The 23,668-nt window shown below is 40.1% G+C and overlaps 1 protein-coding gene across 1 annotated transcript in view; it reads right to left on the reverse strand.

Annotated features, from left to right (window-relative positions):
• Positions 1–10,207: 10,207 nt before the first annotated feature.
• Positions 10,208–23,668, reverse strand: part of vps37d (VPS37D subunit of ESCRT-I) — a 61,242-nt gene continuing 47,781 nt past the window's right edge. Inside the window, exon 4 of the mRNA XM_049591270.1 lies at positions 10,208–16,839. Within this exon, the coding sequence (XP_049447227.1) occupies positions 16,312–16,839 (528 nt within the window). The 3' untranslated portion in view covers positions 10,208–16,311. The remainder of the gene's footprint in view (positions 16,840–23,668) is intronic.

Here is a 23,668-nt window from a genome sequence, read left to right on the forward strand (position 1 = left end):
TTACAGAGAGAGCAACTAGGTTTATAGAAGACCTGTGCTAGAACAATTTCATCACTATTTTAGTCCCCTAACAAAACCTTTCTCAGGTTCCCATAATGTGCTATATAGAGCTGGGGAATATAAGACCCTGGGGACATAGGACCTTGGGAACATTGGAACCTGGGAATATAAAACTTTGGCAACATAGGACCCTAGTAACATAAGACCTTGGGAACAAAGGATCTTGGGAATGTAGGACCTTGGGAACATACAACTTTTGCAACATAGGACCCAGGGAACATAAAACCTTGGGAACATAGCACCGAGGGAACATGGGACTTTAGAAATAAAGAACCTTGGGAACATTGAACCCTGGGGAAATAGGACCTTGAGAACATAGGATCCAGGGAACATAGAACTTTGGGAACATAGGGCCGAGGGAACATGGGACTTTAGGAACAAAGAACCTTGGGAACATTGGACCTTGGGAACATAGGACCTTGAGAACATAGGACCTTGGGAACATAGGACCCAGGGAACACAGGACCTTGGGAACATAGGACCCAGGGAACATGGGACCCTGGGAACATAAAACTTTGGCAACATAGGACCCAGGAAACAAAGGACCATAGTAACATAAGACCTTGGGAGGACCCTGGGTGCATAGAACTTTGGGGGCAAAGGACCATTGCGACATAGAACACTGGGAACATAGGACTTTAGTAATATAGGACCTTGGGAACATTAAACATTGGGAACATAGGACCTTGGGAACATAAAACTATTTAAACATGTTTAAATACAAAACATGTGATTGGTTTATATAATAGACTATGACCCACTGTTACTGATTAAACTACCCAAAGGTTATGAAGTATTTAAAATGAACTCATATACCTCCATAATAATGATCCAAAATTGTTACAGTATCACACTGATGGTGGCCGCTCTGCATAATGAGTACATCTACTTCAGATACTTTCAGTACATTTTGTTGCCAAAACACTGTTACATTTACTTAAGTGAATTCTTTGAATAAAGGACTTTTACTTGTAATGGAGTATTTTTATACTGTGGCATTGCTATTTTTACTCAGCCTAAGTGATGTGAACACTTCCTCCACCACTGCCAATGTGACATGACAGACGTGGCAGGATTGAAGAAGTGAGTGAATCAGCCGTTTCTGCTTCGGTGGCTGAGTGAGGAAAATGTTTCACAATCTTCTTAAACTATTGTTCTTGGAATTATGTTTCCACTGAACAGATTCACCACAAACACACTGTTGTTGTGTTTCAGTAAATCAGATGTTCAGTCAGTTGACCAGCTGGTCCACTGCCAGTGAAAATATTCATCACATTTACGGTTTAGTACAGAGCTTCTCATCCATATACAGAGAGAAGCTGGATAGACTAATGTACTTGATATAAATAATTTAGCATGATTGTGGCTCAGCTGCTTCATAAAGACCAGTTTTAAAATGTCCCAGAGGAAAATCCCAGAGCTGTATCAATCATAATTTTGCCCCAAAATGACATGACTTATTGAGCCCAGATCACTTAAAAATTAATATGTATGAAGCATTTTATTATATGTTTCTATCGCTTGTTTCAGAGGACAGATGAGGGTTTTCATGCTGAGCATCACATCACTGACTTAATGGTCATGATTTTCTCTCCCAGCTGGACCAGTTAAATAAACCAGTGACCTTCCAGTCACTCGCCTGCTGGCATTAAGATAAGTGCTTTTATTATCAAACAGTTATTGCCTCTGTAAATCTGAACTAATGCGACGCAGAGTCTCCAGCTTTACATTTTTGGTTTGCCTTCATTAAAAAGGAATTAACTAATTTGATATCCTCTTCTGTTAGTTATTAGTTTTCTTCATGAGTGGTTAAAATGAAGCAATGTCCACTTGTGACACCTCATCAGTGGTTGCATATGTCTACAAACTGTGACCAGTTTCACAAAGACTGTTTTCCTTCCCTCCATGTTTTATTTTTATATTTCTAAATGTACTGAAGTCAGTTTATCCAGTGAATTACACCTGCATTAAGTCTTTTTGGCCACTTGAGGGCAGCACAAACAACCTGTGAACAGGATACAGGTACAGCATTGATTCGACGCAGAAGTATAAATCCCACTTTAGGGATACACTTCTGAAATGACGCTGTTTCTCAACTAAGAAGAACTTTTAAAAGGACTTTTAATCATAACAGAGTATTTCTACATTGTGGTTTAGCTACTTTTACTGAAATAAAAGACCCGAGTACTTCTTCCACCGCTGGACAACCAGTGTTAAAGAAAGAATCGGAATTCGATTAGCTTAATTTTAATGTTTCAGTGTTTTAAAGAGGCAACAGGTAGGATTCAGGTTTTTTTTTTAGCTTGGCGCCACCTAGCGTCAGTGGTGTTGCTTGCACTGTCGCAAAGACCAAATTGACCGTGGGGATCAGAGATCATAATCACTGTCCGAGGGCTGCCGTAGAATGGCAACAAGGATGTCAGCCGACTAACACTCGCTACCCGGTCCCTGGTTGCGGCGATTTGCAATGCTGGCCAGCTAGGAATGAACTAGCAGCCAGTACAGTACAGTCCTCTCTCGTCTAGCTAACATTTAGCCGTGTTACCTACTAATCCATGAGAAAGAAAGCTAGCTGGACATCGGATTTAAAGCCTCTTTGGACACGGACCTCCCTCCATCTCTTGAATGCCTGACTGAGGTTTACTCTTGTTTTTCCTCTTCTTTTATCACTCTCCTTTTTGTGCATCCTCGCCTCCTCAGACAGATTAGCTCGTTTTCTTTTGGGAGGCCATTTTTCACTTATCTCCAAACTTTGTCCGTCTGCCATTGTGCTCCTGATTTAACTATCTCATGCCCCGGCCAGTTCTTCATAAGGACCAGCCCCAGTCCCTGATTGGCTGACCGACCAGTTTGGCAATACATGACGCATTTCCTGCCATAAGCAGATTTTTTCCGCGAAAATTCGTCCCCGGTGGCAGAAGCTTATTGCAAAGTCAATTAAGTAACCTATGTAAACGCTGACAGTCTGATTTTACTGTGTATACTACCCTGTGCAACCCACATTATTTTCATAATGATATATATAGGCAAAAATGCTGTCTGTTGCTTCTTTCAGAGAAAAAAGCAAACAAATAAAATAAAGTCCTTTTCAACCAAAATCAGCACGTGTAAGCAGGTGTAACCCGGGGGAAAAACCCTTATTAATTTATCCCCTTTTCTTTCAAAATGTAAAATATTACGTGATGCTGTGCGTCATCACATCACGCCGTTACGCCGTCATGTGACAAAGTGGCAGGTAACGTAACTCAGTTGTGGCTTGCTGCCAGTAGTAGCAAGAGGAGCACACTGGGGAATGGAGATGGGATTTATGGCTCTTTGAGGGGAGCCGGATCTTGGTGAGCCGTTCCTTTCAAAGAGCCGTTCAAAAAACTGGCTCATTTGACTGATTTTTATATTTATTAAGTTTTAAGAAGCCATCCTGGTGGTAACTCATTTTATCTTGGAAATAATCACTGGAAGGTATGATGGGGTAAGATTTGGAACAAAATAATACAAAATAAGATATCCCACCAATATCTGAGTTTGAATTATTCTGAAATATTGATTATAACCTCATCTGACATGTGTGGACTAGATTTTAAAGTCTGATCTGGATTCATTGTAAATATTCCACAAGGTTGCGCCATATCACTCTGCTTTGACAGTGACATCACTATTTTGGATTTACCCTTTATACAAATTGTTTGTATGTGTGTAAAGCTACCATGACTTGTTATTCATGCAACACTGTGACCTTAACACTTACAAATAAACATTAAAAAACAAAGCAGGCTACAATGAATTTTGCTCAGGGGAGGAGCAAAGGAGGAGCACACAGTGATATTTAAGAAAAAAAAAAAAAAAAAAAAAGAACGGTTCCCAGCTGCGACTCGGTTCCCATCGTTCATGTTAACGAGCCGTTCAATAGAATCGGTTGGTTCGTGAACGTCACAACACTACTGGGGAAATGTTTGCTGCAGGTACGTCGTATCATCGCCCGTTTAATATAACATCAAAACATTCTGAAACTCAATGCAATGACTGTCGAAACATAGGAGCCGACTACCGGAGCCACCGAGCATCTGAATCGGAGCCGTATGCCGATTGAATCACGGAATTGGTGAGTCGAGCTAACGCTATTCATTTAAATGACGTTACCTTAGCTTAGCCTAGCCGCTACCTGTTGATTGTTTGGTGCAGTCGGTTTGTTTGGTCTGAATGTGTCCTGCCACATGAAACGTTAAGCACTTTAAAGCTAGTCTTGGTGATACTGAAATTACTGTGATGAATATTTTAATATAACAAACATTATGTTATTTATTCACATTGATTTATATATCATGATTTGATTATATTGTACAATACTGGAATTACTGAAATTGATATACTGCTATTTATTTAATGCATTTCCATACAGGCCAGGTTGATGGCGAGCTAAGAGTGGGTACAAAGCCTGAAGACTGTGCCAGGAAGGAATCAACGGAACCTCCACTGCTCTAGTCGGGCTGGTAGGAGGCTCTTTTGTGCAGCTGCTCCCCTTCCTAACTTTTGCCCCCTTGCAACTCACTAACGGCCCATACATCCACCACACACATTCACCTCCCAATACGGGCCTTTTTCCCCTTCCATTGGACACTCAACCGTTGGGCCGTTGTACTGTGGTTGTGCCTTGCCATTACAGGCGAAGCTTGAACTCCCTTTCTGGGCAATTATGAATTATCTGTGCGCTGCAAAGTCATTTAATGTCGAATGATAAAATGAACTGTATATATTGTGCTCTCCTATGAATGGCCATTCGTATTCTTATTCTATTCATTGCTGTTAATATTTGATGTGTTTATGGTTCACAATTATATAGTGTCGCTAAACCTAAATTGTGTTCAGTGTGTCACTCTCCACTCCTGGAGTCCAACCTAGTCTCCTGAACCTAGCCCAAATAATAACTGTGTAGCTATCTGTTAGTACCTAAACTGTGCTTAATAGGGTAGCGTGCATGCTACACAGGTTTTTCTAAACACGGGAAAACCCACTAAAAATAGGCGATAGACTCCTGTCCTATTGTCGGTAGATCACACGTGAACACAGCTTTGCTGCGGACGATTATGCCTTTGTCTTTTTTGTTTTCTGTCACGTTCGTCGCCATGGACACGTTAGAAAAGAGGTCAATAAACAGCAGAAAGCAGCATGGAGGCCACTGAAAATGTGACGGTGGTTACTTCTTTTTATGTATCTGTTACTTATTCAGTCTCTCCTTGCCAAACTCTCTGCAAAGGGGCTAAAATTAGTACGTTCACCAGGATGTTGTATTTCCATCACTGCTGATCGGCGCCAGAGCTGATAAACACCCATGACTACTGCAGAATCATTTGACCCCAGTGTGAATAATGGCTGTAACCTTTCCCATTACATACAAAATCCAGATGTTACCGGGTGTAAGTGGCTTTTTTGTGCAGTTAAAAGGGGCTATAAGTATTAATCCAGTGACTCCTTTGTAAGGGGTCCGACCCACACACTGGAAACCACAGTGGTTTTTATTTACTTATTTATTTAATTCATTTTGTGAATGTTTTTCCTGCTTCCTCTGTTTGACTTCTCCTGTGTATTTGTAACCTACTTAACTTATTGTGAAGCTTTTTATAACTCACAGCATGAGCAGAGCTAAAACACACAAATAAGGTTTTACTTCCAGTCCTCAGCTATAACACACTGTTTGGATTTTAGTGATAGTTTGAATGTGGTTGACAGATTGTATCCAGACTGAAGTTGCTGTGTTATATAATGCTGATAAGTTGATAAGTACAGCCCACACTTGATGTGTTATCAGTGGACTGTAACATTTCCATCTTTAACGATGTGACTCCAAAGCTTCATTGTGGCCTTTTGCTTTGAAAGAGGCTGGAAAATATAAAAAGTCTTTAGATCATTTAGCAGAAATTATTTTGGCTCGGAAAGCAGTCGTCACAGCTCGTTGTGGCCGTGTGTTATTCAGCACAAACGCCTACTCTGGAGGTTTTATGAGACTAGAAGTAGACTCAAGTGACTTAATGTATTCAAGATCACAGCCCTCCTGGGTGTTGTGTAAATATGAATTGTACACAGGAAGACACATTAACATTTTATGTTTCTACACATCATGATGCAAAGAGCGTTTTCACAGAGACAAAGGAGTCTTCAGTGGTGGAAAGTATTCAGATTGTGTCTTTAAAGGTCCAGCATGTAGGGTTTAACAGGATATACTGGCAGAAATGGTGTATGATATTCATAACTATGTTTTCATGAGTTTATAATCACCTGAAATTAAAAATTATTGTGTTTTCGGTACCTTAGAATGAGCTGTTTATATTAAGGGAGCAGGCCCTCTCCCTGGAGTCCACCATGTTATTTCTATAGTAGCCTAAAATGAACAACAGTGGTTCTCCTAGATGCTTGGCAAACAGTTTCAGTTATTTGCAATCTGCAACTTCACCGCTAGAAGCCACTTAACCCTACACAATAAAACACTAACTGACCTGCATTCAAAACCTTACTCAAGTAAAAGTATGTATGTATTATCAGCAAAATGTACTTGACACTTTTCATCTGATCAAAGAGGGTTTTTAGAGAGCTTATTTAGCGTAAGATGTAGATGTGAATATTGGTATTGTATTTTTCTGCAAACCACAGATAGGTTACATTTGTTGGTGATTATGTCGCTAATACATGAAGACTTTACATTTCAACAATTGTGTGGTTAACATGTGGTTAGGTTTAGGCACAAAAACAACTTGGGTATGGTTAGATCATATTTTGGCTTAAGATATCTGGTTTTGGGTGCACAAATCCCGCAGGAAACGTGACAATGTCTTGGTAAAAAACACCCGCATTTCAGTCCCACTGGAGTCGGACTCGGCATTCTGCGCGTGCACCACTTTTTCTTTCATGGGCTTTCACCCAGAAGAACAAACAAAAAAACAAACACCATGGTAGGGCTGTCAGAACGAACTGCGCTTTTCGAAAACAATTCAATTATTGTTTAAAAAAAAAAAAAAGTTGGAAACTAAGGTTAAAATATTTTTGGAAGGAAAAAAAAAACAGCGCTCTACCATGCATTAAGAGATGTTTTTTGGGGAAATACATGACTGTCATGCTCCACCATCTTCATTCGTTGTTAGCTTCCTCTTCGGGTCAACTGAACTAGTTCAATATGCACTATATTAAAATGGACACAGTGCTGCCTATCAAGGCGGAGTCAGATGTACTTGGTCAGAAATTCGATTTTCTCCTCTGCATGTATACTCAGACAAGACGAGAAGTCCAAATCGTAATTATTGTAATCTATTTAATACGTATGTGTTAAAATCAACACATCTGGAGATACATGGCTTGACAGGAAGGGGATGAAAAACTGTAATCTATAGTGGAGTGAAAACTACAATATCTACCTTTGAGATGTAGCGGAGCAGATGTGTGAAGGTGCATGTAAAGGTGGGTGTGGTTAGTAGTCAGATGCGGGGGGGGGGGGGGGGGGACCCATGAGAGTAGTACCAGGTGAGTTGATTGACACAGCTGCTGCTGGTTTGTTCTCATCACATCTCTCATCTCATCTTTTTCATGCAGTTGTGTGCTGGCCCTCGGATGTCAGTAAATTAAAATATTGCATTTATACGGAGGGCTGAATCTGTGCGTCTGTGCTGGGGGAACTCACAGGAGTAGCAGGACAGCTACATTGCATAAAGTGGAAATACTCAAGCACTTCAAATTTGTATTTAAGTTAACATACTTTGTTATATCTTCGTGTGTTTTTGCCTTGTCAGTCTTTATCCTTAATTAATGATAACAAGCATTATTGTGTTGTTATTGTGGGGGCTGACATGCTCTCTCTCATGCAACTCATTTAAAAAGAGGATATAAATATTTTATTATTTTGTTGCTGCTGTTGTAAACCCATAAACAGTTTATATACAAGGCCAACGTCATGACCAATACGATTTAAAACCACTACAATGCATTCAAAGGCTTGGGCATGTTACAGCATGCTGTCATGTAGTGGTTGGATTCACTATTTTTCTTTCTCTTCGTTTAACTGGGGTAAATAATTTCCTCCAAGTTCACATTTCCCTCCTTCAGCCACGTGTGTCCAGTCACACATACAGCACTGTAGCAGCTGAACACATATGAGCTGATGATGGAAGTGACTTGGATATTATTAGCTCATCTTCACTCACTGCAGCGCTGATCGGCTTTGACATTGCTTATAATCATCTGGTACCAATGCCTGCAGCCACGGCTCCTTCATCTCAGATCCTGTGATGCAAATCATCGGAGCTGTTTGAAGGCGTTTGGCTTAGTGAGTGAGTGGCAGCACTTTATTTTAAATTCAAATCTAAAGCAACATTCATTTATCTATTTAATTACTGCTGTTTGTGAAAGAAGGCTGCTGGGATAAATCCTTAGATTAGAAAAAGAGACACACAATATAATAAGACCGGACAAACAAAACCACAGTTGCAGAAACAAGCACTTTACATTTTGAGGATATTTCAAAACACATAAGCGTCCAATCTTACATGAATCATCTGGCCCGAATTAAATCCCAGCAAGTTTGTTTTTGAGGGTGGATTCTTCAGAGAGCACTCTCAGGATTTTTTTTTCCTGAGTGGACACAGAACTGCATGTTTGGTTGGAGCCAGTGCCCAGTTACTTCAAACAATTATGATCTCAAGATGTTCATTTTGCCCTTACACTTATCTGCTTTCTTGCTGTTAGATGAGAAGATTGATATCACCCTCATATCTGCACCGTAAATATGAAGCCTGTTAGCATAGCTTAGCATAAAGACTGTACACAGGGGGAAACAGCCAGCCTGGCTTGGTCCACAGGTAACGAAATCTACCTACCAAGTGAGCTTCAGAGGTGCCAGTTGACTGTCTCCTGGTTCTAACTTTGCCATTTCAGTAATTAAGGTAACTGTAAAATTTTATTGCCTCCCATTCACTCTGGGGAGTCAGACGTTCAGTTTTGCTGGTAAGTAAATTTGATTGTTAAGGTTTGAAGCCTGTTTTTGGCTACTGAAAATTAGAATTAGCATTGTTACAGTCAATCTTAGCTGTAAATGCACTGTGCTAACAAAGCTAGCAGCTAGCATAAGGGTTAACTCCACCCTCTTTTCAAAAAATATGGTCACTAGTGAAAATTAGTGTTGGCATTATCATAGTCATAGCTGTGAGTATACTGTGCTAACCAAGCTAGCAGCTAGCCTTAGGGTTATTTTGACACTCTTGTCCAAATATAGTCACTTTTGAAAAGTTAGCATTGGCATTATTACAGTTAATCATAGCTGTAAAAACACCGTGCTAACCATGCTAGTAGCTAGCATTAAGGTTATCTTCCCCCTCTTGTCCAAATATGGTCACTATCTAGTCATAGTTGTGAGTGCACTGTGCTAACCAAGTTAGCAGCTTGTGCAAGGGTTAACTCCATTCTCTCCATACATGGTCACAAGCAAAAATTTGCATTAGTGTTATTACAGTTAATTAAAGCTGTAAATGCACTGTTCTAACTAGCAGCTAGAATTAGGGCTATCTCCACCCTCTCGTCCAAATATGGTCATTAGCAAAAGATAGCATTAGCTTTATCACAGTTAATCATGGCTAAATACACTGTGCAACCCAAGCTAGCAGCTAGCTTTGGGTTCATCTTCTCCCTCTCGTTCAAATATGGTCACTGGCAAAAATTAGCATTTGCAGTATTACAATTAAACATAGCTGTAAATGCACCATGCTAACTAAATGTGTCAATAGCGAAAGATTGCATTAGCATTATTACAGTTAACCATAGCTATAAATGCACCATGCTAACCAAGCTAGCAGCTAGCGTTCGGGTTATTTTAACCCTCTTGTCCAAATATGGTCACTTCTGGCTCCAAAAATCAAAGATGGTGACACCCAAAATACTGAAATTGTGGCTTCAATCAAGAGTCCACAAACCAGTCTGTGAAGTCATGGTAGCTACGTCCATTTTTGAACAGTCTATGGTACAAACATGAGAGTGGCCTCGATATTTTCATCTATCTCTCAACAAACTATTCTTTTAAGGGAGTTGCAAGAAATATCTCAAACAGATTTGCAAGGTCAGTTAAAATATTGAATGATTTCTCAAATCTTGATTAGAAATCAAACTAATTAACATATTTTAAAGGCGAGGTATCTGTCTTTTATTTAGTAAGAGGTTGTAAACAAAACCCTGTGGTCAAAGGCATGAAATTAAATAAAAACAACAATACAAATTAAATAAAAGGTCAGATTAACATAAGGCTAAAGAGCAGACAAAGAAAAAATCCTGTCACAATCCTCTTGGCACATTTCAATTTAATTCACAGATTAAAAAACAGTTTTGATGGTTAAAAATACCTCTGTTGGGTCTTTAAGCCGTCATTAATTCATATTATATAATAACACTGTACTCATCAAGGATAGATCTGTGAATGTGGCAACACTGCCAACAAGTTCAAGGCAACAAACACAAGCAGTCAGATGATCAGACAGGTTATAATCAAGCAAAAATATTTTTACTATTCGCCTTTATTTTCTCTTCTGGAGGTTTGTTCACAGCCTGCCTGATGTTGTGCCGGCCTTTTTTGTTCTTTAATATATTCATTGGTTTTCAATCTCCCCATAGGAACACAACAAGCAAAACAAACAAACAAAAAAACCAACAGAAAATCACTCAGAAATAGAGGTTAAAAAAATAAATAGGAAACATGTATATGTCATCAGAAAGAACAGGATATGTTGGGTAACTTTGTGTTCCAGGTAACGTGTGAAGCATCCTTGTCTGCAGCTCGTTCTTTACAGCAAACATCAGCTTCTCCATCAGAAGTCGGAACTACAGTTACAATGATATTTAGCTTGTAGGGATGAAAGGATGTTTCCAATTTTTACCTCAACTCAGATCATCAGAAATGAGAGCAAAGACCTGGGCAGACAAGCAGAACTAAAGAAACAATAACAGATAAAATGTGGAGTATTTGTACCCAGAATTTTGCATCTCTTGGCACACCACTTTTCAGTCAGCCCCTCCAGGATGCTGCAAAGTTGCGGTTGCAACAGTAACGCATTTTCCAGCAGTGAAATCTGTGCGACATCACAATTTTCTCAAACTTTTCTGCAAATTTAACCTATCCTTCTAACTACTCCCCCGCATACTGTCATCAACCTCACTTCCTGGTTTCTGTTTGTGAAGATGCAGACGTGCAACACAAACGTCTCACGTTCACCAACAATGTTACTGCTAAAGACCGCCCAAGGCAATTCCCTTATGTTCAGCAGGAAAGTGGGGTAAACTGTTTTGTACTGCACACAACGTCGTGGTGTAACACAAATGCTTTGTGCCGCAAAACACACCTGGAGAATGGCTGTAAGGCGTTGACAAGAGGCTGCTATGTCCAGATTTTTGGCACGTGCTGAAAGACTCGAGGTGAGTTTGATTAAATGTGCGTGGTTTTTGGTTACATTAGTGTAGTTTAAATAACAAGATTAATTCTTACTGGAAGAAGTTGACTTTGACAAAAAAAAAAGAAGCTTGAAACTACCTTTGCAATTTTAATGTAACGGAAATTGCTGAGACTTATTGATATCAATACCATTGTCAGTTTTGTTACAATATCCATCGGTCCGGCTCTTTATCAATTCCCTTTTTGATATCTGATCAGTCTGCCTGCGTGGCACCAATGTTATCACAAAATTATAAAGCTACTATAACTTAAAGATTCAAATAGTTTCAAATACATGGCATTCCTGGAGTTAAAGCCATTTTTGTGTAGAAGGATGTTTCCGCATATTACTGCTGTTTCCATCCTTACTTGAAATTAACATTTTACAGGGGCGCCTTCCAACTCACTGGGTAGAGCGTGCGCCCCACATAGGCTGAGGCCTTTGCAGTAGGGTTGTTTCTGGTGACTAATATCCCTGTGAACTAAACAAAAATAAAACAAAAAAGACTAGTCAGCTAGCCTAAAAAAGGAAAACACAGAAATCAGTCAAAATTTAGCACAATTTATTGTTAAGTTTTTGAAACATTGTCCCAAAAACATTGTGTGCATTAAGAGCCCTTCGAAGCCTTTAATCACAATCTTCAACAACCATGTCGGATTTTAAATGCCGCTGAAGTGCAAGACACCATGCGGTATAAATGTGAATATGACGACAACTCAGTCAAAAGTTAACCACTAAAATAACAATTAAAATAAATAAACTGCCTCTGAAATGTGGGGCACATTGAACCTTGCAGATTATCTGACAGAAATGATAGCAGTTCACTTGAAAGTTAATAAAACAACATCTAAATTCTAATTAAATTCCAGCTGAAATGAGGCATTTTGCACCGTGCAGTATGAATGTAAACCTGCACATTACCTGACAACAACTCACTTAAATTTAACAAATAATATAAAAAAAAGATTAACTGCTGCTGAATTCTTTTTCTAGATCAAAGTTCTGCCAAACGGTGCTGGTTTTGTGAGAGGACATCTCTCCAATTTCCCACCATGCTCTTTTAAACTCCAGTCTCCTCGAGCCTTACTGCGGGGAGGGGGACTGCTGTCTGATGGCTCTTAAGCTCCCACTAGTGGCGGGCCGCTGCATGACAGTTAAGCGGCCTTGTACATGAATAAAACACTAATTGGTTTAACCAACTAATATTTCTGGTGCCGACTAGCAAGGGGGTGGACGTTTAATTGTTTAACCGTCTAATCGCGCGCATCCCTACTTAGCAGTACCTCAGGTATGATTCCAACCTTCTTCTTCTCTCTCCCGTTTCCTGTTACTCTCCAGCTGTTCTATAATAAAGGCAAAAAATAACATAACAAGCAGACTGTGATCATCTTTCTTCGTGAGATGAAGCCCTCTTCTGTATCTGCCTCTCTGCTATGACTCCTAGTTGTTGCAAATGTCCAGCAGCGGGAGTTTGACGTCTTAGCAATGCAAGAGTGTGTCAGAAAAAAACACGCCAGCATCAACGAAAGGAATTGGTAAGTTTGAGGCATGTGATTCCAATGGATTGGACAATTTCAAACCAGTTCTCAATTCCCATCACTACTCCTGAAATTTTATTGCAAAAAAACTCCTAAAGACATCACAACATGCATTGCAATTTCTTTTACAAAGGCTGCCATGAAATCAGGTATGTAAGGTCGCAACAATGCCCAAGAAGCCAGCGTAATCCTGGAGGGACTGTTTTAGTGATGTCACTTCATTCACAGATCTCAGCTTGAGTGTTATTATATATGAAATGATGGCCAAAACCTCGAGCTGAACCTTGAAATACATTTAAAACTCTTATTTAGAAATACTTCCTAATTAGAACAATTCTTTCTTTGCAACACAAAAATCCTAAAAGATGTTTTATGTAACTGGGCACCGGCCTGCAAAAGGCATTTTCATGTACTTTGTCAAGCTGTAGTAAGCATGTACATATGAGTTATTAATGAGCAAAATGTTTGTTCAAGAGCAGAACCATCAAATACTACAACCCAGAGTTTTTCCCTTCGAATGCTGAAGGATGAATAATGAGAAAAAAGGAGAATGAAATGAGAAGGAAACCTCCTAAACCTCCTTATATTCGTCTGTGGGCTTGCAGAGCGCCGGCATTCTCATAGAGATTAAATTCCCCTCACTCTGCATCTCAGTACGGAGGGGGGGGGAATAAAAACACTGGCTGCCTTGAAAGAGAGAAGCAGCTCTTCATTTAGCACAGTAAACAAGAAGCTTTGAAGTCAGCCATTTAAAATGGGATTTACATGAATAAATAAATCGTGTGAGCTCCAACACTGTTCATGAAATCACACAAGTAGGCAGACAGCTTTGGGGGAATCATCTGTGACGCCAACACACATGACACTGCAAATAATACGGACAGTTTACAGTCTGGGAATTATTAATAAATACCTTCTGCTCTGGTTGTGTTTGTTTAAACTCTGCAGCGATCTATTATCAGCACTTGTGATCTCAGGAGTTTTTCCAGGTATGACTGGTAATATCTGATAAGACGAAAAACAATGAGAGTTTATATTAAACACCACTTTATTGATGCCATCATTCACGATGACTCGTCTCGTCTCACAAAGCCTCTCCCTGTCCTTAAGGTGTATGAATGAACAATGAGATCCTTTATCTTTTTGTTTCGGCGGTGAAGATGTGCTTCACAACCCTGTGCTTCACATCCCTCTGTGTAGGATGTAAAAATAATAATAATAAAATCAAAAATAATTAAAACTTCCATGTCCTCCCTGGGGATGGGGTTCGATAGCATTTTATCAAATCCTTTTAACTTTAAGCATTTACAGTAATTAAAGGTTAAAGTAAGTGGATGTTTACCTGCTTGTTGTTGGCTGAGGAGACAGAAACACTACAGTCTTTAATGGTTCACAACCTGTACCTGAAGATGACGATGACACTTTATATGAAACTTAATTTTAGCAGCTACGGACTGAATGTCAATAAGATGATCCTACTGGTCATTTTAACTGCCACATTTGGTGAAGAATCAGAAGCTGATTACTACAGATAAATCCGAGTTGTAGGTGAAGTAGACCATGGCGGCACCACATTTGTAAACCTAAACCCATTTAAGTGATTTCATCCCTATTCGCCAAATTTTGCTACTTGGGCAGAAGCCCCTGGCGTCACTTAAAAGACGCAGAGGGCAGCCTTTTAAGTTGTATCTTCACGCACTGGCAAAAAGGGGTCAGCGGTTAGGTTGAGGCTACAAAACTATTTGGTTACAGTTAGGGAAAGATTGCAGATGTCCCCAAGAAACACCCAGCTTCGAGTGCCACAAATGCTGCAACCGGAATTGGCGTTTTTTTGTTCTCAAACACGGCTCTCCTGGGTCAAAGTCTGTTGTTTGTTGGGCCCACCCACCCTGAGCTGACTTTCATGGTCTTTAAACCACATTCGTTGTTCTGAGCGTCTATTAACGACACAAATTAGTTTATATTGAAGTTGGCGTAAAGCCCGATGTGTCTCACATCAACACTGAATGGTGCCTTAAGTTCACTGCAGTGACGCCGGGGACGCTGCCCAAGCAGCAAATGTTGACGCTCTGGTAGTGAAACCAGGCTAAAACCAGCTATTGTGTCATATGGATCACTGTACATTTATCATGTTGATCTGTTCTGTACGTCATCTATTGCGTGTCTGTCTGTCCTGGAAGAGGAATCCCTCCTCAGTTGCTGTACCTGAGGTTTCTACCATTTTGTTTTTCCCTGTTAAAGGGTTTTTTTGGGGGGACTTTTCCAAAGGACAGAGGGATGTCGTATGCTGTAAAGCCCTCTGAGGCAAATTGTGATTTGTGATACTGGGCTTTATGAATAAAATTGAATTAAAGGTCAACAAATTTTAGCCATATTTAGTCCAGTTTTAAGAGACGGCTACTGTGTTTTCAGCTGCTCCAACAACAAACATTCTTTTGGGGGGGAAAGGGAAATTAAAAGCCACAGTTCTCTCCTCCACAAAATCAATTTTACTTCCCTAAATCTCCATTATTTTTTTCAATCTTCATGTTTTGATGGCAATCAGAGCAGCAAGCCGGCAAAAGGCCGACCATAAACCTCTAACGAAATGAGCCGATAGGGCGTATGTCGTGGTAGCTCTCTTACCTTTCCTGGCTGAAGTTCCACTTGCACTTGATGCATTTCTTTTGATTACAATGTAAGAAATCATAATGTTTTGACTATTTAAATCACAAGGTCAGTTATTCATGCAGGGCTGTGGTAGCTACTTCACATCCAGACTATGCAGATCAGACTGAAGTGGTACGCTCATGTTAATAATCTGTGTAATGATTATTTTCAATTTCATATTTTTTTCAATCATCTCTGCTTTCACTCTCAGTGTTACTGTGCTCTACTCTGCAGTCATAGTGACGGCGCTCGACAGCCAAGCTCATAAATCGGCTATCAGATTCATCTGTGTTTTCCATAATAAATGAGAAACAATAAGGAGACATAAAAGATTTGATAAGAGATTCGTCAGTCTCGAACCGAATCCTGCTATCGGAGCCCATCCCTAGTCCTCCCTCCTCGTCCTAGTCACCTGCTGCCTCCCTGTCTCTGCTCTGGTTACATTTGTGTGTCATGGATGGAGAACAGAAACGGACGTCTGCAGCGCTGCCTGTCTCTGAATCAGTCTTTGCTTACATGATTGTGACGGCCACTGTTTGGTTCCATGTCTTGGAAGACCTCTCAAACCGGCTTTTCATCCTCCTCCTCCTCCTCCTCCTCCCCTCTCCTCCAGCTTATCGGTACGGCGGCTCAGGCTGTTGAGGGTTCGGCCTATAAAGCTGCTGCACTCTCACCGGCCGCCCATTAGCCGGCCAGCCACCCGGTAACTGTCCAATAACCCTGAGGCCGACCGGCTGGCCGTGTCCTGGGAGTGGGGTGCTGGGGCTGAGGATGTGGGTCTGTCCCGGTTCAGGTGGGGGAGTACTACTTTGATGGCCTGGAGCTGAGGCAGGGGGAGAAACGGGGTAATGGGGGAGGAGGATAGCTGGCGTGAGGCCGTAGCGTACCTGGAACACTCGAAGAGGTCCCTGTGCTACAAAGCCATTGGGCCGCTGAGGCTCCTGCGGCTGCTCCGAGTCCTTCTTTACCTCTTTGCTCTCCTCCACTCTCTTGGTTTTGCTCGGCTGTCGCTTGGCCTGCACGACCTCCTGCATCTTCTCCGCCTGAGCCCGGCGGATATGATATGTCTTCCTGGAGCTTTGGAAAGAGTCCAGGAACTCATCCAGGCTTAGGTTTCCCTCCATGAACTTCTCCAGCAGCTCCTGTGAAGCAGAGCAGACAAATAAACCGACATCAGCAGACAGGACAACTCACAAAGGGAGGTCCGACCACGGGGAGGCGTTCAAACAAAATCCTCTGAGAAGAATGAGGATTTAATCAGCTTGGGGATGTTTACCCATGAACTTTGGCATAGTTTACGGCTACAGTATTTCACTGTAAGTACATTTTACACAGCTAACAAAAGGTCCATGTGCCGCAACTGTTACTTTTGGCAACACTTGAAAGCCGTGTGATCCGTCTCTGTATGTGTTCCCAGGATGTGAGAAGCTTCGTCTGGTTGAGCTGAACATGGAGGACAGAAGTTAAATTTGTAAAGTAATCACTACATGAACCACAGTCGGGGCTGATTTAGTTTTACAGGCCTGCTGAGACTAAAAAGAATGAGTTTATTCACATTTCGGGCTTTAAATTACATTCTGGGAGAGAGTAGGGTGTTTGTAGCCAAAATATAGAGCTTCGTGTTTGTTTACATGCACTTAAATAGTAAAAATACTGTTGGCTTTCTGCCGTAGCCTGATTTCCATAATCGGGGTAGGGGATTAGAGTAACGCATCTCAGCTGGTGGAACCTGATTTCATGGCCATGTGTAAAGATAAACAGGTCTCTAACAAGGTTTTTGTAAAAACAAACGTGCATGACAATGACTCCGCTGAGGTAAAGTGACGCTGTGAGATCAGTGTGGTGAGATGAAAGGAAACACTCAGCTGTGCGTCATTGTATTTCCTGATAGTTAGTGCAACAAAAAATGAAACTGACACAGTGCTCTGGAAGTCTAAATTTATCTGTTTCCGGCTGGCACTGTGAGGAAAAACTGCATGCTCATCTGACTGTGCTGCCAGCTCAAATGCTTAAAAAGAAAAAAAAACTGTATTAATGGTTTCATTATTAAAAATTCTCCAGCAAATATCTAACTGTGTCAACTAAGTTTCTTATATTTATATAGTAAAAATGCTACTTTGGGACAAAACTATGACCAAGTTTATGTTTAAAAACAACATGACAACATGGACATCTGATTGTATTCGTTCATCTGATAGCATTTATGTTGTGGCAACCAATGATCTGTCAACCCAATCACCAGAAAAAAATGTTAGCATTAGAAATTTCTACAAACCACAGACGCATTACATTTTGACATTATTATGTAACAGATAGGTTAAACTTTATGTATTCTACAGCACTGTGGTTAATGTGTGGAGAAGTTTAGGCAAAAACCCCACTTGGTTATGGTTCGGAAAAAGATCATGTTTTGGCTGAAAATACTGGTTTTGGGTGGGAGGCACAATCTTCTCTGGATTATACCTGTTTACCTACAGCAGCTGACGAGGGGGTGTCGTGAGCCTGAGCCGGTGTTTGCGCTGTAGTAGGTATATATAGGGCTAGTACATCTTTTTCCTCACTAATAATAGTCTACTGGTTCTCTGTTGGAAACAACCAATGAAGTTTTCGTTAGCAGTTGCTATCCTGCGCACCTGCACGGCGTGGTGATGAACTGTCTTATTGATTTCTGTTGGTGTGCTGTCTTGCGGGCCTGCACGGCGGAGTGATACTGGCCAGAAAATAGTCCCAATTGATAGCAAGGTCTGACGTAATGTGGGGATGTTTTAAAATGATTGAAATAGTCTAACAAAACACATGCATACTTTTTTGTAGCTTAAAACCTTTTGGTTACGAGTCCCCCGTACATCTTCAGAGCTACTTTTTCTCCGGTAAGCTACAGGCGATTTCTCAGAGCAGGAGGCTCGTTGAGAGTAGTGACACCGTCACATCAGAGCTACAAATGGTCAACGTTTCACACAACTTCATGTCCAAAAACCTGAACTATCACTTTAAGGAAAACTTCATCAACATCTGTTTTATCTAGTAAGAGTTTATATAAAAGTTTTCAGTCAGTCCAACTCATTTCAGCCATTTTTTAAAATTTTTTTGCGGCAGTAAAATGTATGTAGTGGACTGAAAATAGGATAGGATTATATTATTTTATTACATGGCTCTATTAAATGCTGTATTCTGATTGGTCAGTAGCGGCATTCTGCGGTCTGATATTACTGTGTAATGACCGCTGCTATTAGCAACGGTCATTACACACAGTTGCTATGTAGCCCAGCGTTGCTAGGGATGCTGCCCTGCAACACTGCAGCTGTCAAACAACTTCCGAGGGAAAAAACAAACAGAAGTGGCTGATTTTAACGGATGCCGCTGAAGAAAAAGAATACCTACGGACTTTCTCTGCCAAAAACAAAAGAAGACGGATTTGAATACACACTCGGCAGTCATGCTTAATGACATTTTACGCGAGTTTTATGCCTCAGTTCAGTCCACTAAGCCTGGGTGAGTACAAAACTTTCACCAAAAGTTGTCGAATCCGGTCGGTTTTAATGCACTTCACAGAGGCAGACAACATTATTTATTTAACTGATAATTAGCCGTGTAATAAGCGGGATAATGTATAATGAGCCGGTGAATACTGGGAAAATAACTCCCTTCAGGGGAATGAAACCCTATTCCCCTGTCGGGAGTTATTTTCCCAGTATTCACCGGCTCATTATACATTATCCCTTACTTAGCAGGCTACCTGAAGTTTAATTTGTGTTTGTCATATTAATAATCAATTTAATGAAAAAAAGTGACGATACGATATTGCCACACAAAAATATTGTGATACTATGCTGTATCGACCCACCCCTACTGGATAAGCAGCAATGTCTCGCTAAAAAACTGCTTTTTCGTGGTGCTACCCCGGCGGACGGGTCACTACATAGCAGCCATGTTTGGTGCCTAAAAAGCAGCTGAAAACACGGAAATAACAAACTAAAAACAAGATTGTTTTTTATGCTGGTTTCCAGAAGTAGTCTGCAGCTTGGCGGATGTCTAGCCTAGGTGACATGCCATCCATCATCACCTCCACACCCCGATGATAAAAGTCAGCTTATACAGTATATTATGTCACTTTAGAAATGTTGATATGAGGCGTATTAAACATGCATACGTGCCAAATTCGTGTTTTGCAGAAATGAACCATGCTAACATCTTCTTCTGGCAACTGGGCTGGAATGTTGTGAGAAATGCCAAAATATGACACAATAAGTATTTTGGTCAGTACATAACCCATAAATAATCAGTTTCCTGTCATATGAGACAATAAAAAGTAACAAATGCTTAAATTTCAGACACTGAAACCAGCAAATATTTTTGCATTTTGCTCAAAATGTAATTTAAATGTTTCACTGATTATCCAACTAGTTGCTGAGTAACTTTGTTTAATTTTGATTGGCTAATCATTTTACCTCTAGTTGGCCATTAATTCTCCTCCATGAAAATTAGTTAAACACATACAAATTAACAAAAATTGTAGTCAAGGAACAGTCCACAATAACAGTCCAAAAATGCATCCAAAGCACTCTGACTGTAGTTAAAAATCCTTTTTTAGTACATGGATAAATCAACTCCTTTTCGACTAGAGAGCCTTCAAGAAGACACAAAGGAGTTGGTTTATCCATGTACTACAAAAGGATGGACTTTGGACTTTTACACTGAGTGAGCTGGCCAGTCATCGTTTTTTATCTTTAACAGTCCAAAATAGTTTGACCTTGGGCTGCAACTAATGATCATCACTTTATTTGACAAATATTTTCCAAATGTACTGATCATTTGGTCGATAGAATGGCAGAAAATAACAAAAAATGGCGTCTCTATTCCTGAATCCCAAAGTGACGTCTTCAACTGTCCAACTCTCCAGTCTTCATACAGAATACTAGAAAATATCCACATTTGAGGAGGTTTAACCATCAAATGCCGTGCTTGCTTGAAAAAAGTGCCTCAAATTATTAATCTATTATTGAAATTGTTGGCATGAATTTTTCAGTCGATTGACTGGTTGATTGTTTCTGATCTAAATGTGTCCTCAGTGTCCCGTGTAACCTGATTTCTCCCAGTGACCTGGTTTCTCCTCACTGACTGGTGCAGTGTGCACAGATTGACCTGCTGTCCGACAGACTCTTTCCATGGGGACTAAAGTGTAGCGAAAAACTCCAGCGCTGTTTGAAGATACTGATAGCAGCTGATAGATACTGATAGTCCTAAATGTGGTTATATTCTTTATTTTCTTCATTGAGAGAAGAAACAGATCAAAACCAACAATGTGTTGGTCTTTAAACTGTCCAACTTCTCTACCCTGTCTGAAGCTCATTCCTTCTACCGAAGATATAATCCCTTTAAATACATACATACATATATATATATATATATATATATATATATATATATACACACATACATATATACACACACACACACACACACACACACACACACATATATATATATATGTGTATATATATATGTGTATATGTGTATATATATATATATATATATATATATATATATATATATATATATATATATATATATACATATATATATACATATATATATATATATATATATATATATATATATATATATATATATATATATATATACACATATGCACAAGCTCATCGAGAGAATGCCAAGAGTGTGCAAAGCAGTAATCAGAGCAAAGGGTGGCTATTTTGAAGAAACTAGAATATAAAACATGTTTTCAGTTATTTCACCTTTTTTTGTTAAGTACATAACTCCACATGTGTTCATTCATAGTTTTGATGCCTTCAGTGAGAATCTACAATGTAAATAGTCATGAAAATAAAGAAAACGCATTGAATGAGAAGGTGTGTCCAAACTTTTGGCCTGTACTGTATATATATATATATATATGTAGTGCACTTGTTGGGGACTATTTTTTAGCTGTGGGTTACTAAGTATTTGAATAGTTTTTGGACAACAATGGAGCTCTAGAGCACAAAGGAAGAACACATATCATCCTTTCAAACACAGACAGCACTTGTTAGTATTTAGTATCAACCATGACAAAATACAGAATATCAGCAGATTTATCCTTTAAGAAAAGTCAGTTTTTTAATTCAGAGACTCTCACACAGCCTTGTTCACTGTCCTTCCGATAACAGTCGCTTGCCCCTGGTCAACCCTGTTGTGTGATTGGTGGAGTTTATGGTTTATTACATCTCCTCCTACTGTGTCTTCCCCCTCTGTGATGTGAGACTTTCTCCATCTGGCGCAGACGCTGTTAAATAACCTCAGGTCGCAGTGAATGCATTGTCCTTACTGCCAATATACAACAGCTGCTACAAGGAGAGCTCATTTAATTTTAATGTACAGTGTCTGTGTAAACAATAATCTGCACTGAAGCATAATGTTCATACACAAATAAATGAGTGTGGAAATAAAAATAGAGCACAAAGCCACAGCTGAAACTTGACATTGATTAACATTAAATTGTCACTCCCGCAGCTCTTGCTGATTTTCACTTGTTAAACAATAGGCATTTTTATGGAGGAAAACAAATGGCCGATCCAGCTGGAGGCAAAATGATTCGTCAATTAACTGATTAGTAGACTGACAGAAAATGAATTGCCAATGATTTCGATAACTGATTAATTGAGCAAAAAACCTTACTACTATCTAGCTCTTATCTGGCTTCTCAAACAAGGTTTTGGGGCTTCTATGACAGTTAAGTAAATATTTTTGGATGATGGACTGTCGGTCAGACAAAACAAGATGATTCCAATATGTCCTTTTTGTTTTGTTTTTTTTTTCATAATATTCTGATATTTCATGGACAGAACAATCATAATAGACAGTACTCTGCAGAATAATTAATTTAGAAATGTACTGATTTTTCGGTATTTGCCACTGCTCACCTTGTTAACTGCCATCGGCCTATCAGCAAATAAAATGACTGACCATGAACTGATGGCAGTGGCTGATGTTTTACTGTTGTGCAATGGTTAAATAGCAGGATTCGAAACTAACGGCGCCCCAGCAATGATAGAAAACATGTTTGGGATGAAAAGATCTTCCCAGGGACACGAGTTTGTTTTTTCTAAAGTGGTGAAGCATGACCCGCCCTACTCTGCCTTACCCTGCCCCTGACTGGCCGACCCTGATATTCTCACCCTATAGTGAAGCCAATCTGTGTACTTATAATTGATTTAATTGTCGCTATTAAATCATGTTTAATGTCTGTTTGGAATCAACTAATCTTTTCAGCACTTCACAGAAACCTCCGCCGCCTACTAGTGTTTTGGTGGCGTAACTGCAGAGTGACTCACACCACCGCACAAATATAAATGCTCACAACGGTGTCAGCAACGTGTGTGAGCTCTGCATAAAGCTGACGCACAAGTATAAATCTGCCTTAACCCTAACCAATCCTACTCTTCATGCCTAAACCAAACCAATCCACCTGCAAACACAACCAGGTCTAGCCAATCACAGAAAGCAGGGTGGGTCAGGCCTTTGCCATCCTGGAAAAAAAAAAATTCACCCTCTGGATTCCTTTGGTACAAATGAACACCGTTAACGCACTACTGATGTGTAAGAGGACGCACCCTGTTGTTTCCCTGATGATGCTACATTGTGAACAACAAACCTGTGTTGACATTGGCTAGTTAATGTTAGCACCCGGTGGCCGCAACTAACAGCTCACGGATGTTGCACTGAGATACATCATGGTGCATTCAAGCCCTGTTCCAGGGATCTTCAAAGTGTTGAGGTGAAGGACCCCTTAGCTGAAGGAGAGATGGAGCACGGACCCCCTGCTACATATACAGTATAAAGCAGTATTGCATATTTAACCAGGCGGATGGAGGTTGTCAAGCAGAAGGCCACATCAGCCTCAGGCTGCAGTCTTGACCTGTTTTTGCTCTTCAGGTAGGTAAGGGAGGGAACTCCACCTTCACAAAGATATGT

The sequence above is a fragment of the Epinephelus fuscoguttatus genome, linkage group LG12 (genome assembly GCF_011397635.1).
Source record: "Epinephelus fuscoguttatus linkage group LG12, E.fuscoguttatus.final_Chr_v1".
NCBI classification, from domain to species: Eukaryota; Metazoa; Chordata; class Actinopteri; order Perciformes; family Serranidae; genus Epinephelus; species Epinephelus fuscoguttatus.